The sequence below is a fragment of the Procambarus clarkii genome, chromosome 6, assembly GCF_040958095.1.
Source record: "Procambarus clarkii isolate CNS0578487 chromosome 6, FALCON_Pclarkii_2.0, whole genome shotgun sequence".
Lineage (NCBI taxonomy): Eukaryota > Metazoa > Arthropoda > Malacostraca > Decapoda > Cambaridae > Procambarus > Procambarus clarkii.
The window spans coordinates 37642109-37656749 of record NC_091155.1 but is presented as its reverse complement, the minus strand read 5'-3'; the positions used below and the strand labels follow the sequence as shown (position 1 = coordinate 37656749).

The window sequence follows — 14641 nt, the reverse complement described above, 5'->3', positions numbered from 1 at the left end:
CTGCCAGGGCTGCCAACCCTGCCCGGGGACCTGGTAATGTACACACTGCCAGGGCTGCCAACCCTGCCCGGGGACCTGGTAATGTACACACTGCCAGGGCTGCCAACCCGGCCCGGGGACCTGGTAATGTACACACTGCCAGGGCTGCCAACCCTGCCCGGGGACCTGGTAATGTACACACTGCCAGGGCTGCCAACCCTGCCCGGGGACCTGGTAATGTACACACTGCCAGGGCTGCCAACCCTGCCCGGGGACCTGGCAATGTACACACTGCCAGGGCTGCCAACCCTGCCCGGGGACCTGGTAATGTACACACTGCCAGGGCTGCCAACCCTGCCCGGGGACCTGGTTATGTACACACTGCCAGGGGTGCCAACCCTGCCCAGGGACCTGGTTATGTCCACACTGCCAGGGCTACCAACCCTGCCCGGGGACCTGGTTATGTACACACTGCCAGGGGTGCCAACCCTGCCCGGGTACCTGGTAATGTACACACTGCCAGGGCTGCCAACCCTGCCCGGGGACCTGGTAATGTACACACTGCCAGGGCTGCCAACCCTGCCCGGGGACCTGGTTATGTACACACTGCCAGGGCTGCCAACCCGGCCCGGGGACCTGGTAATGTACACACTGCCAGGGCTGCCAACCCGGCCTGGGGACCTGGTTATGTACACACTGCCAGCGGTGCCAACCCTGCCCGGGGACCTTTTAATGTACACACTGCCAGGGGTGCCAACCCTGCCCGGGGACCTGGTAATGTACACACTGCCAGGGGTGCCAACCTGCCCGGGGACCTGGTAATGTACACACTGCCAGGGCTGCCAACCCTGCCTGGGGACCTGGTAATGTACACACTGCCAGGGCTGCCAACCCTGCCTGGGGACCTGGTAATGTACACACTGCCAGGGCTGCCAACCCTGCCTGGGGACCTGGTAATGTACACACTGCCAGGGGTGCCAACCCTGCCTGGGGACCTGGTAATGTACACACTGCCAGGGCTGTCAAGTGCTGTGTGGATTATATCAAGCAGGTTAATAATGACATCATTGGTACTCTTTTTGTGAACAAAAGCCAAACTGGAAGGGACTTAATATGTTGAATTTTACAAGGTAGGAGTCGAGCTGTTTGTAAATAATTTGTTCAAATATTTTTCATATCTGTAGGTTTAATATTGGTCTGTAATTGTTTGTCAGCTGTCTCGCCTCCTTTATGAACTGGAGTTACTTTTGCTTTTTTTAAGGATATCGCTAAAAGTATTACACACTAGAGATTCGTTGAATAGCAGAGCTATGGGTGGTGCCAGAGCCTGAGTGGCACCTTTATATACCATAGTTGGTATTTCACTAATATTTCCAGCTTTGGTTTTAAGTGAGTGAATTCTGTTGGGCTGATATCATTTTATCCAGCTGGATTTTGAATTACAGCAATGTTTTAGCATTTGCGGCTTCAATGGGTAAGCAGTTCCATGAGTTTATAACCTGTGAGTAAAAAAAGCATCTCCTGTTTTCTGTCCTACATTGTGGCTTGTTGAACTCGAAGCTGTTGCATCTTGTATGAGTTACATCTGACCTTTTAAAGAAATTGTCTGGGTCATTATTTTACAAATTGTTCATTATTTCCTTAATTTTTATGTTCTTAATGAAGTGTGGTATGGGACAGTGGATGACGTCTTGTATAAGGTGCTTATGTAATTAAGTTAAAGCTTGAAAGGGTAAAGGTGGCATTTGATTACAAATGTTCCATTTGAGGACATAAAAATGTGAAAAACAAAAGTGAGGGGGGAAATATAGAATGAGATCAATATGATACCCATTTTACATCACAAGTCTAATAGATGATTTAAATTATTAATTTAAGTATGGATAGGTCCCGAGAATGTGATGGGTATAAATAGACTCAGGCATAAATGCCAATGGTTGCAGAAAATTCAACCTGTCCTCGTACAAAGAACGTCGCATTTTGATCGTATGCATTACATAAGGCCAACAATTGTTGTACTAGAAAATGGAAACGGCTCGCGAAACTGACGTATTGTTCCGTTTTCTGTTTTTGGTCCTCTGGTAGGTTAGGGGAGGACACTATGAGGACCTGACAGGAAAAACTGTCCTCTGCTTAGGGGAGGACACTTTAAATTGACTGTTTTCTTGACATTGGGAAACCTTAGGAGGATGGGTTTGATTTTAAGATTTATGCAATAAATAAAAGTTATGTATTACTAATAAATTTTGAGATGACAGGGATATGCATAAGTTCCCCCTCTTCAATTATTTCTGAAAATGTATTAACAAATTAACTTTGTGTTGTATCATCAGTATTTTCAGCTTCCCTACTCTGTTCAGTGTTGTGTGAGTTAGCCCCTAAGTATTAAACCTGTTGAACTTCCTACAACTTGCCACACATACATCATCATTGAAATTGAAATTGAAATAAGTTTATTGAGGTAAAATATACACAAAGGGATGAGGTAGCTCAAGCTATTCTCACCCCGTTCAGTACATCATGTTAATACATACATAGACAGACATCACAAGCAATAAACATATTACCCAACATTCTGAGAGATAAACATATACATTTCCTCCTTCACAAGTAGTATGGTATCAGACGTACACACAAATACTTTTATGACCTAGGTACAGTATACTGTATAGACGATTTGCAAGAGACATGCAGATAATTCAACAAAAGATTACAGTCTTGGTGCAAAATTCTTGTATCTCTCAAGAATATCATCAACCTTTCCGTTGTGACACATCCAGGCTATTTGTTCAGGAACAGTCCTTATCTCAGTGTTTCTATATACATTAATCAACGGACAATCAAGAACATAATGGGAAAGGGTGTGAGACCTTAACATACCACATAGTTTACACTTCGTGTCATTATCATGAACACCTATCCCATATTCCCAGTAATATTTGTACCCAAGCCTGAGCCACATGTACACAGAGTCACTCCAAGCATTTCTCCTTTTACCATAAGTGAAATGGGTGTTTTGACTCACAAACATGTAGTGTTGCATGGTTTGACTTCTCTCATACATTATACCTCTCCTCTCCACTCCTGCCTGTGCCTGAATATTTCTGATTTTGCTTCTTATTTGTCTTATTGTGAATTCACATTCAAACATCATCATTAGCACTGCCAAATATATTTCTTGTTAAAGACTATGAGCCTTCTCCTGTATAGGCATATTGGTAACAGGCATCCTATTATCCTGGTCGTCAATCCACAATAATAGGGTTGTGTGGTGCAGTGGTAAGTACAGCAGAAGGTCCAGCGTTGATTCTCCTGATTGGAAAAGCATTTGAACAATGTTTCCTTTTACCTGATGCCTCTATTCATCTAGCAGTAATTAGGTTCTGAGAAGGGAACTGTTGTATGTTGCATCTTGGGAAAGGTCAATGGTTGATCTTGAGACGCCTAACAGGCTTCCTCTCCCCAACTATAGCAAACCATGAACCATACCTTGCGATGATTTCAGGGCTCAACATCCCAAAGGCCCGATCTTCAACCAGGCCTCCTAATTGCTGGACTCATCAACTAGGCTGTTGGACACGGCTGCTTGCAGCCTGATGTATGAATCACATCCTGGTTGATAAGTACAGTTTTTCCATTTATGTCATAATTGTTATTCTAGGTTTGCACTGGAGATGAATCTAGCATGTTGTAAAATTCGTATATTTTTTTATAATATTGTATTCCCAAGTGATGAATGATTTGCTCTATAGATATGGTTTCTCTGTGCTGCTGTTTCTCCTTTATCTGAATGCTTCGTTATGTCCACTCTCATTTCTAATTGTATAGATGTGATACATTTTGACACCAATGTATCACTACCAACACATTTCTTCTTATAAGCCACGATTATAGTCTTTTTCTCATAAAAATTCTATATAGAATTTACACTACTTGCAGTCGGATTGGGACGGAGCTGACTGAACAATTCTATGACAAACCACACAGAGTAACCTTATCATGTTCATAGGGGGTTCACAAGTAAGGGTGTTCGTTATCAATGACCTCAGGGCACTTGACTCTTGAAAAAACTTTCTATTATATTTTTTCAACTTAAAACTATGTACTGGAAGTATCCCGCGGTATAGGGTGCGGGCATAAAATATTTGCCACAGTTATGTTTGTTTTAAGAACATCAATTTCATTCCCACTACATCACAAATTAAGTGTTAAAATGATGATAGAATTTGCCATCATTGCAGTTACATGAACCAATTAAGCAATAAGGGCCTTCCTGGCACCATCAGAATGGAAAGTTAAGCCGATAAACAAATTTCTTTCTGTATAGCATGGAAACCAAATTAAAAATATAAATATACAGTATACTGATTTTCAAAACTACACATTTTCATATGTATGTACTTGAGTGTCAAATTATGCACGTATTAGGATGTAGAAGAAAAACTATAAATGCATTACACTATTTATACAAAGAATGCATATGCAGTACACAAAAGAATGTGTAGATGATACATGTACTTATGGCACTAGAACCCAACATAATATAAGAAGTAAGAACACTAAGAACACCACCCAGTAAGAACATTTACTTCTAGGATCAGCAATCATATCAGACTAGTGTTTAAATTTTGTTGACCAGATCACACACTAGAAGGTGAAGGGACGACGACGTTTCGGTCCGTCCTGGACCATTCTCAAGTCGACTTGAGAATGGTCGACGACGGACCGAAACGTCGTCGTCCCTTCATTTTCTAGAGTGTGGTCTGGTCAACATATTTCAGCCACATTATTGTGACTCATTATCTGCGTTAAAATTTTTCGTGTATTGTGCAATTTTGAAGTGTTGAGAAAATTTGAAGAAAAATGACATGGATAAGAGTGGTAACTGTAACAAAGCTAATAAAGTATAACAGATAACATGATAGTGATACAGACTTACTGAAGCTTTATTACAAATATATATAAAGAGGTACTGTATACAACATATATTACTTGGTGACCTAATATACAATGCTTATACAATGAGGAAACCATAAAGTCACTTGGTATAATTACCAATATCATTTTAAAAGATAAGCATTTTACATTTTTATTATATACAGCATACAGCACTGTTACTATCACATTCCTTTAATTACAGTATCCATTACACTTTAATTTCACTTGGGGAAACAGTAAGCTTGGTCCATTTTTTAACATCATACATCACAGAATGGAGGTACAGTATACCAATACATAGAAGGTAAACTATGTTGGATTATGTAATTTAAATCTGAAGATAATAGTTATCCAGACTGTTTGAGTGTGATTTAAGTGCTGCCATATAGCATGTTTTTGAAATCCATAAATATTGTGTCTGTATTGATACAGCACACCACACTGCTTCTCTCTCCTCCCTCCACCACAATGGGTCTAGTAGCTGAGTGGACAGCACACAGGACTCATAATCCTGTGGCCCGGGTTTGATTCCCGGCGCCGGCAGAGACAAATGGGCAGAGTTTCTTTCACCTTTTACTGTTACCTAGCAGTAAATAGGTACAGTACCTGGGAGTTAGACAGCTGCTACGGGCTGCTTCCTAGGGATGTCTAACAAAAAGTAGGCCAGGTCGAGGACCAGGCCGCGGGGATGCTAAGCCTCAAAATCATGTCAAGATAACCTCTCATAACAATCATTTGTTACATTGATTTATAATCTTCATCTTATTAGAATTTATCCCAACCTTCATTCTGCAACACTAATACTGTGCACAATTCAGTCATTAATTTAGTCGTTTTTTGCTATGTGTCATCACCAGTGAATGTTCAGTGGCCATGACATTCCTTCTACTTTGCCTTTTCTCCTATCATATCCTCTCTCTCACACTGCTAAATTACATACTCTACATAATACAACATTTACGAGATGCTGTATTCTTGTGTTAATATCACACCGACTACCAAGCATTCATTTAATCTCCAATTAAACCCCAGGGTCGAACCTCAATATAGGCCTAAAATGTATATATATATATATATATATATATATATATACACACTGACTGCCTATCCCCTGACACAATGAACTATATTCCAAAAATACGTCCAAAGAATTCAATTAATAAAGAAAGAATCGACACGTTCACAAGCGTGACTGAGGTGTGATTCCCAGTGACCAAAGTTGCGATGCGGCAGCACACTCAGCATCCAGGTACCGCAACACCATCTTGTCTGTTGGAAAATAAGACAAATGACCAACATCTTTAAGATTCCACTATAGATGAAGCGTCATTCTACAGTAGCTGAAAAAAATATAAGGTAAAATTTACAGCTAAATGGATACCACACCTAATATATTACCTGCGGAAGATATTAGAGCCTACCATACTACCCCAGGAAGATACTAAAGCCTACAATAATACCCCAGGAAGATACTAAATCCTACCATACTACCCCCAGAAAGATATCAGAGCCTACAATACTACCCCAGGGAAGATATCAGAGCCTACCATACTACCCCAGGAAAGATATCAGTCTACCATACTATGCCAGAAAGATATCAGAACCTACCATATTATGCCAGGAAGATATCAGTCTACCATACTACCCCCAGGAAGATACCAGAGCCCACCATACTACCCAGGGAAGATATCAGAGCCTACCCTACTACCCCAGGAAGATATCAGAGCCTACCATACTACCCCAGGAAGATATCAGGGCCTACAATACTACCCCAGGAAGATATCAGAGCCTACCCTACTACCCTAGGAAGATATCAGAGCCTACCATACTACCCCAGGAAGATATCAGGGCCTACCAGTCTGCTCTAGGAAGATATCAGAGCCTACCATACTACCCCAGGAAGATATCAGAGCCTACCATACTACCCTAGGAAGATATCAGAGCCCATCATACTACCCCAGGGAAGATATCAGAGCCCATCATACTACCCCAGGGAAGATATCAGAGCCCATCATACTACCCCAGGAAGACATCAGAGTCCACCATACTACCCCAGGAAGATATCAGAGCCTACCATACTATCTTAGGGAAGATATCAGAGCCTACCATACTACCCCAGGAAGATATTAGTCTACCATACTACCCCAGGGAAGACATCAGAGCCTACCATACTACCCCAGGAAGATATCAGGGCAGAAGATATATGAGGCTAGGGCAGGAGAGGGGTAGAGGCAAAGGAGATGTGTATGGAGTAGGAGAGGGATAGGGAGAAGAAGAAGAGGGTACTGGGGCAGGAGATGGGTATTCAGGGCACAAGACAGATAGCGAGACGGGAGAGGGGCAGGGGGGTAGAAGGCATACAATGGGAGGCACAAGACAGATAGCGAGACGGGAGAGGGGCAGGGGGGTAGAAGGCATACAATGGGAAGCAGGTAGAGGAGAGGCAGTAAAAATGGGAGGCAAGAGAGTGAGCGAGAATGTTTACACTAAACACTTACCCCCAGATGATATAAATGCCTCGATGATTTTAATGATGGCTGGGACAGGAATTGCCAGGTTAATGTGCGGAAAAGTGGCTTTGTTGGCGGTATCTTTTGTGTTGCAAACAACAATGCCAATCACTTGCAACCCTGAAAATATAATTAACACCAGTAAAGCTAACCAATGATCCAACTAAGGCAACATGGCTTTTCGTAATACTACACTATGAACAAATTATTCTCAAAGAAAATTAGTTATACAGTATATGTATATACCGTACTATTAACACTTTGGCGTACCCCGCGCGCCACCCATCAACTGTGCGATATGGGACCCAGGGTGTCACGGGAGCGCACGTAAATTCTGAAAAGTGTATATTCTCTTCAACTTTGTCACCTTAATTCTCGTCCTACGAGATTAAATTTGGTATCATTGTGTTCGCAATAGAATTCTCTACAGCACTAAATGCATATAAACTCCAAAAGCCTGGCTAATTACCCACAGCAAACAGAGAAAGTGCGAACGAGTTACCCAGGAGCGTGCAAACGCGATAAAATGTTTTCACTATTTTCACTCTGGTCACCTCAATTTTCGTCCTAGGTCTTTCATTTTGGTCTCAATGGGTTCGCAATAGAATTCTCTAGAGGAACATTAGCATATAAAATAAAAAACCTGGTCACGCTCCAACCGCCGATGAGTTGAAGACGGGCCACGCGTTAGCCGCAAGTGAGCGCTCAGACGCCTTCCAGCTACACTCCCAATTCCCGCCCTTTTCAAGCCTTTCTTTCGCAATTTTCTTCCTGGAAGGGCCTTGTTCATGATCACTATCCATCGTGGAGTAAGCGTAGATAGTTTCTAAAGCCGCAGTAAGAAATATAGCCACGGAAAATAGCCGAAATGTTCACACGTTTGAGATGCGAGAGGAGGCGACATTGGTCACAACAGTGGAGCGAAAACAATGGGCCCACGGCGTGTGCCAAGCCGCCTGAGGGCCACAAGGCTCAACAAAGAAAATGGGAAGACATCGGCGCGCATTTTAAAACCAGTCCCCCAAAAATCGGATAAAAACCTGATTTTTGGCGATTATTTAAAGTCGATGATGCAATGCTGTGTCATCCCCGGCATTACCGACAGTAAACGGATGACGCAATGCTGCGTCATGCCCGGGCGAAAGTGTTAACTGAAAAATAATTTACAGTTCATTCATTAGACCAGCATTTCTCAATCTTCGTACCTTTGAAATAATTCTGAATTGTACTTTAGACACACACACACACACACACATGGATTTGATTGCCAATGGCAAGGAGACAATTTCTGCCTTTGATCTTGATCCTGCTTTAATAGGAAAAATTAAACACAAAAATGACTCAAAAAACCAGCGCTGAATGTAATGAAACGCCATTTTCTGGGTAGAGTCCCGGAGGCTCCTTGGAGCTTTTGAACTGATATTAGCTAATATTAGAACAGTACGGGGCTTCAGTCATATGGAGTTGTTACGGCTACCAGGGACCACTAACCGGAACATGGTTCCCTCGAGAGGCGAGGGGAGCAATGGTCTACGAAACTCACATGTCTGAAAGTATTCATGTCTGCCATTGACCGGGGTTGAGTATCCAGAAAGGTAGGCACTTCAAAACAGACCCCTCCTGGTAGAAATATTGCAACCCTGAAACTGAACAAAGGCTAGACACTCCCCCAAAGAAAAACAAGCAAACAAGCAACACGTCATCACACTGCTCGTTTGTGACAACCCTTCCTCCTCCGGGAGGAAAGGAAGGGGCGAGGGGTGGGGTCGTGGAAAAGAAGTGAAGAACGAAGGCCAAATGCCCACGAGCGCGAAGATCCTCTGCAGCCAAAGCAGCCGAAAGGGAAGGGACCTGGACGTGCACCTAGAGCACACCAACGTTGCGAAGGAGCACAGGGGCATACAAGCACGCATTAAGATGCTCAAATACATGATACAGTTGTATTAAGAACACCTGCAACACTGTAGTGAGCTCTCTCCACTCAAGTGTATGGGAATGACAGAACGTATGCCACGCCCCCAACAAAAAGAAAGGGCAGTCTGCAAGCCTGGAAGATGCTGGTACCTTGTAATGTATCCAATACAGCGAAGAACACCCGAAGTCAATGGAGGCCAGGTCAAGCACAGAGGCAAAATCTGGGTTGAGCAAGAGGTATGCAGCAAGGGCCACCTAAACCTCTGCAGGAGAAATTCAAGAGGTAGAAAGCCTCTGGAAGGACGCCACTGGGGAACCCAAAGGAACCTGGAAACGAACCCAGTATGAGCCGACCCCATATCAAATTCGTACCATGAAAGGGGGTACAAAAACCCGAACCTTGCAACAGAAGACCCTGCCCCAAAGGCACCAAAGCTTAGGCAGGATCGAAAGGAGCCCAAGCGCCCCAGGCTGCCTTCCACCCAACCCCGGAATCCTTCAAACCAGGATCTGGGGCAGACCAGTCCTCAATGCCCTCCACCCTTGAAGAAAAGGCAGAGTCCAAGGGAAATGCATCCAAGAAATGGACCTGCTGGAAAGGACCTAGAAGCCTCGGTGGGAGGAACCAGCTCAAATGCTTCCGTCCCTGCCTCGAATGGGGGGAGACCCCCGGAGCCGCCCGAGTTTCATCCCCAGCTAAACCTTGCCCCCACCCTGAAACCCTCAGACGTTTGGGAGCCGGAAGCAGGGGGAGGGGGGGGGGGGAGAACGGTGAACCACACCAACAAGGGGAGGACGAAGGGGAGCGGACTGAACCAAGGTTGAACCGACCAACTTCCCAAAGTCCGGGCCCCGAAAACCAAAACTGGGTAGCCCCGGGGCATTCGAGCGGGCGACTAACTGAGCTCGCTACAGCAACCTAAACCTAGCATGCAATGTGCAAGCTACTTGACCCTAACCTCAGCCAAGGCAGAAGGGGTAAATTGGAGCCTGAGCGGAAAACAAATATGTCATCAAGCACAAGACTAAATTGGAGAAGGTTCTGAGGTATGCCCTTAGACTAGTACTCAAGCTGAGGGGTATGAACTACGAGGAGAGACTACGGGAACTTAGCCTCACGTTAATGGAAGACAGAAGAGTTAGGGAAGACATGATCATATACAACATTCTCAGAGGAATTGATAGGGTAGATAAAGACAGCTTACTAACTGGGAACACACACTAAGGGACACAGGTGAAAATTGAGTATCCAAATGAGCCATAGAGACACTAGAAAGAACTTTTTTAGTGTTAGGGTAGCTAACTAATGAAATGTGGTGGAGGCAGAATTCATACACAGTTTAAATTTAGTTTTTTGTATATACTGTATACATATACTGTAGTATAAGAGTTCTTATATTCTTGTACAGCCACTAGCATGCAAAGCATTTCGGGCAAGTCCTTATTTCTAATTTTCCCCAGAACACGACCCACCAAATCGTTTAACAATCAAGTACCCATTCACTGCTGGGGGAACAGAGGCTACAGTTAAGGATTGGCGTCAAGAAAAATCCTCCCCCGGCCAGGATACAAACCCAGGCAAAAGCGCTCGCGAAATGCCAGGCGAGTGTCTTACCACTTCGCCACAGGGACTGCACAATGGTGAAGCCCCCATACCTGACAAATGTAAGCATGATAGAGCCAAACAGGCTCAGGACTCTGTACACCGGTTGACTGACAGTTGAGAGGCAGGACCAAAGAGCCGAAGCTCAACCCCAGCAAGCAAAACTAGGTAAGTACATGCATAGATATAAATTATGATTACAAAATTTTTGTGTAACTTGGCAGTCCAAGAATTGTAATCCTGTCTATAACAATAGCTACATGGTGATGTACTTTCCCTTATACTGTACTCTAAGTAAACACTATAAATTCATAAGTGTTACCAAGACTATGAAACTAATGTACACATTTTAATTTAATTTAGTATAGTTTTGCATACAGTATATACAAAGGTGCATAGCATCTCAGCATAAGATCAATCATACAGTATATACAAAGGTGCATAGCATCTCAGCATTAGATCAATCTAATCAATTATTATCAATAAAACAATGTTAAAAGTAATACTGAGTGTGGTGGGTTAACTCACCATGCTGAGGATGAACTGACACAACAGGTCCACCGCTTGTGCCGGCATAGACCGCACACGTCGTCTGCATTATCACCGGCACCATACTCTTCGGATCACTCGTCACAAACATACTGCCATCGGTATTTCTTTCAGACTCGGTAAGTTTATGATCTACACATCTAGATGTTAAACTTGAGTCTACACTTTGCTTCATAAGAACATCTCTCTGCTTCAAAACATCAGTAGTGCTACTACCCACAATACTACCATGTTTCTCAATGGTATTTATACACAACTGACTGTCTTCTCTAGAGACCGGGTGTGAGGGCCAGTGAAGTGTATGGGCTGCAAAACTGATCACTTTTGATACAACACCTTGAGACAAGGTTGGCGTAGGCAGACAATTGGGAGAGAAAACTCCATAACCAGCTACAATAACCGGCAAACCTGCAAATAAGTTTTAATAAGTGGATAATATTTTCTGCGATGATAAAATATTATTGTATATACTGTACTGTATTTACCACTGAAGATTTAAAATATTTAATATTGTAGGAAGAAGGGAAGGGAACTATCAGGAGAAGCACCAAGTCATTAGGACTTTATTGCACTGGGAAGGGGTCAGGATAAGGATTTGGGGTGGGATGGGGGGAAGGAATGGTGCCCAACCACTTGGACGGTCGGGGATTGAATGCCGACCTGCATGAAGCGAGACCATCGCTCTACCGTCCACCCCAAGTGGTTGGGCAAAAGAAAAATGAATGGTTATTCTTGTAAATGTAAAATATAAGTGTTTGGAGGAGCAACAGGCAAAAGAGAGGGGCGGTGACTTTGGAATTGAATGGATGAGGAATTGAGTGCGTGTTTAACAAAAAATGGCATAGGAGGAGGAGGAGGAGGAGGAGGAGGAGAGAAGAATTTGAAGTAAATTTCATAAATGGAAAGATATATGGGGTCTGGTGTGACACATCTATAAGTCAAGGGTAAATAGGAGAATGGGGAAAATTTAAAAAAACGGTGAGAGGAATGGATGAGGTGTCAGTTGTGCAGTCGGGAAAGGATGAGGTGTCAGTTGTGCACTCGGGAATGGATGAGGTGTCAGTTGTGCACTCGGGAATGGATGAAAGTTATAAATGTAAAAATATGAATCGGATGACTTTCTATCACCCCATCCTCCTAAAATGAAAATACTGATAATAATAATAATTCATTGTGTCAGGGGACAGGAAGCCAGAATGTATTCATACTGTGACGATAATCTCCTTCAAGAGATTGAGCCTGCTCTTCCCTCCCAAGTTCGTCGCTATATACATCCCTATACAACTAATATGGAAGAAATATCCAACAAATACAAAACCAAGGTTTGCCAGAGCGCAAAGTATGCAGCCAGGAACACCTGCTCCACCTCGAACCACCAAACTACCTGTCTGTCGCCTGCTCATCGCTGATTGGCTGCGTGTCCAGTTGCACCTGCCCTCCACCTGCCACACTACCTGATGTCTGGGGCCACACGACCTACCGATCTCAGAATATCCAGTGCTTTCAACAAGTTAACACGTCTCGTTGGTAGACTAAGCTCTGGCTTACGTGTACTAAGAGAGGTGGCAGCTTAAAGCCAATATTCCTGCATCCATATTTACATTGTTTGTTATACACTTGTTATTACTCACTTGTCTTAACGTAACTTTTCATTTTGCCATTTGATTATTCTTATTATTTTGATTGATTGATTTTATGTTCCAATTTGTATGTCCATTTTATTCATGTTTTGCTTTTCTAACGTAATTAAAATCTCATTGTTAAATTTACTCGTGTTTTGTGTGTCTTCTCATTACCTTACCACAGACGAAGTTCCAGATTTTCTATTTTTTGTTTCTATATGTGACGAGGCCATACCCCTAGCTTTTGAACAGCCGAACACCAATGCGTTACCGTCACATATTAAATGGGGGCCTGTCCTAGGAGCTTCACTCAGGTACTGGTGCCAAGTAGTAATTAATGGTAAGCGTATTTAACTTTGTTAACGTAGCTTTTACTATTTTTCATATTCAATTTCATTTTTTATATGGTGCGGTGTGTATTGTGCATTACGAGAGTAGCATATGGTGAAGGTGAGACAACTTTGGATTACGTGGTGACTGTAGGCCTCAGTCATACTCTTAATTGGTCATCTCTCCCCTCCGTGTTATTACTCGTGTTTACCATCTTTTGTCCCTTGGATATTTCTCATTTTTGACAGATCATCATATTGGTACCCTGGTACTGTGGTCTGCCCCGGGTCAAGTGCACCTAATCTTCTGCAATCTGACAGTAGGAGGACAAAGAGGGCCATAGTTCCTCTAGCTCGAACTTCAGTTGCTGAATTGGGACCTCAGCAGCAGTTCTCGTCACCAGTTGACACCTCGCACCCCTACACGTCAGTCAGAGATGATGATACATACAACGGTAGGGAATTAGCTTACTTTTTCAGAGCACAAAAGTTCGCTAATTCTGTAAGTATCATATTAATTTCAGTAGGAAAAACTTGCTTATGTCCTATAGAGACTCGGCAAGGTATGCCTACATCCTTGGACTACCAATTTTACTTTTGAGGCAATTAACTGTTTCATTTGTTTTCGAAACTCTGTTTCATTTGTTAGTAGGATTTTCTTGCCCTTATCCTCTTACATGAGTACCGGGTACAAGATTTCCTGCGCCTTTGATTTAAATTAATCATTTAACATCTTTTACTTAACTTTAATTGTTAAAGATCCCACAGGATAGGTACCAGTTGCCACGTTGTCCTGTTTCTGACATTCACTATAACGGTATATTCGTTGTACATTTATTTGCTAATTTCACCATGTTTCGTCTCCAAGATTTCCGTGCAGATCCAGCAGGTGCAATAGGGACTTTAAGTCATGCCAAGAGAGCTGAATTACAAACTCTTCCACATGAGTATCAACTAACAGTTCCCTACCAAGCCAACAAGAGTGAAATACACAACCTGTTACTGGATCATTTCTTAGAGCAAGGTAAGATAGACTCTGAAACTCATGAAACTTACTATATTGCAGATAAAACTGATTTGGCCACGATGAAACTCAAACTAGAGCTGGCCAAGATTGAACGTGAACAGCAAAGGGAAGCCCTCGAGCAGCAAAGGGAAGCAGCTGCCATACGAAAGGAAGAACACGAACGAGAAATC

The 14641-nt window shown here is 43.1% G+C and overlaps 1 protein-coding gene across 1 annotated transcript in view; it reads right to left on the bottom strand.

Annotated features, from left to right (window-relative positions):
* Positions 1 to 4429: 4429 nt before the first annotated feature.
* The window catches only part of LOC123754090 (uncharacterized), a 30583-nt gene continuing 20371 nt past the window's right edge, over positions 4430 to 14641 (bottom strand). The window contains 3 exon segments of the mRNA XM_045736250.2: positions 4430 to 6186; positions 7416 to 7547; positions 11473 to 11901. Coding sequence (XP_045592206.2) covers positions 6098 to 6186; positions 7416 to 7547; positions 11473 to 11901 — 650 coding nt within the window. The 3' untranslated portion in view covers positions 4430 to 6097.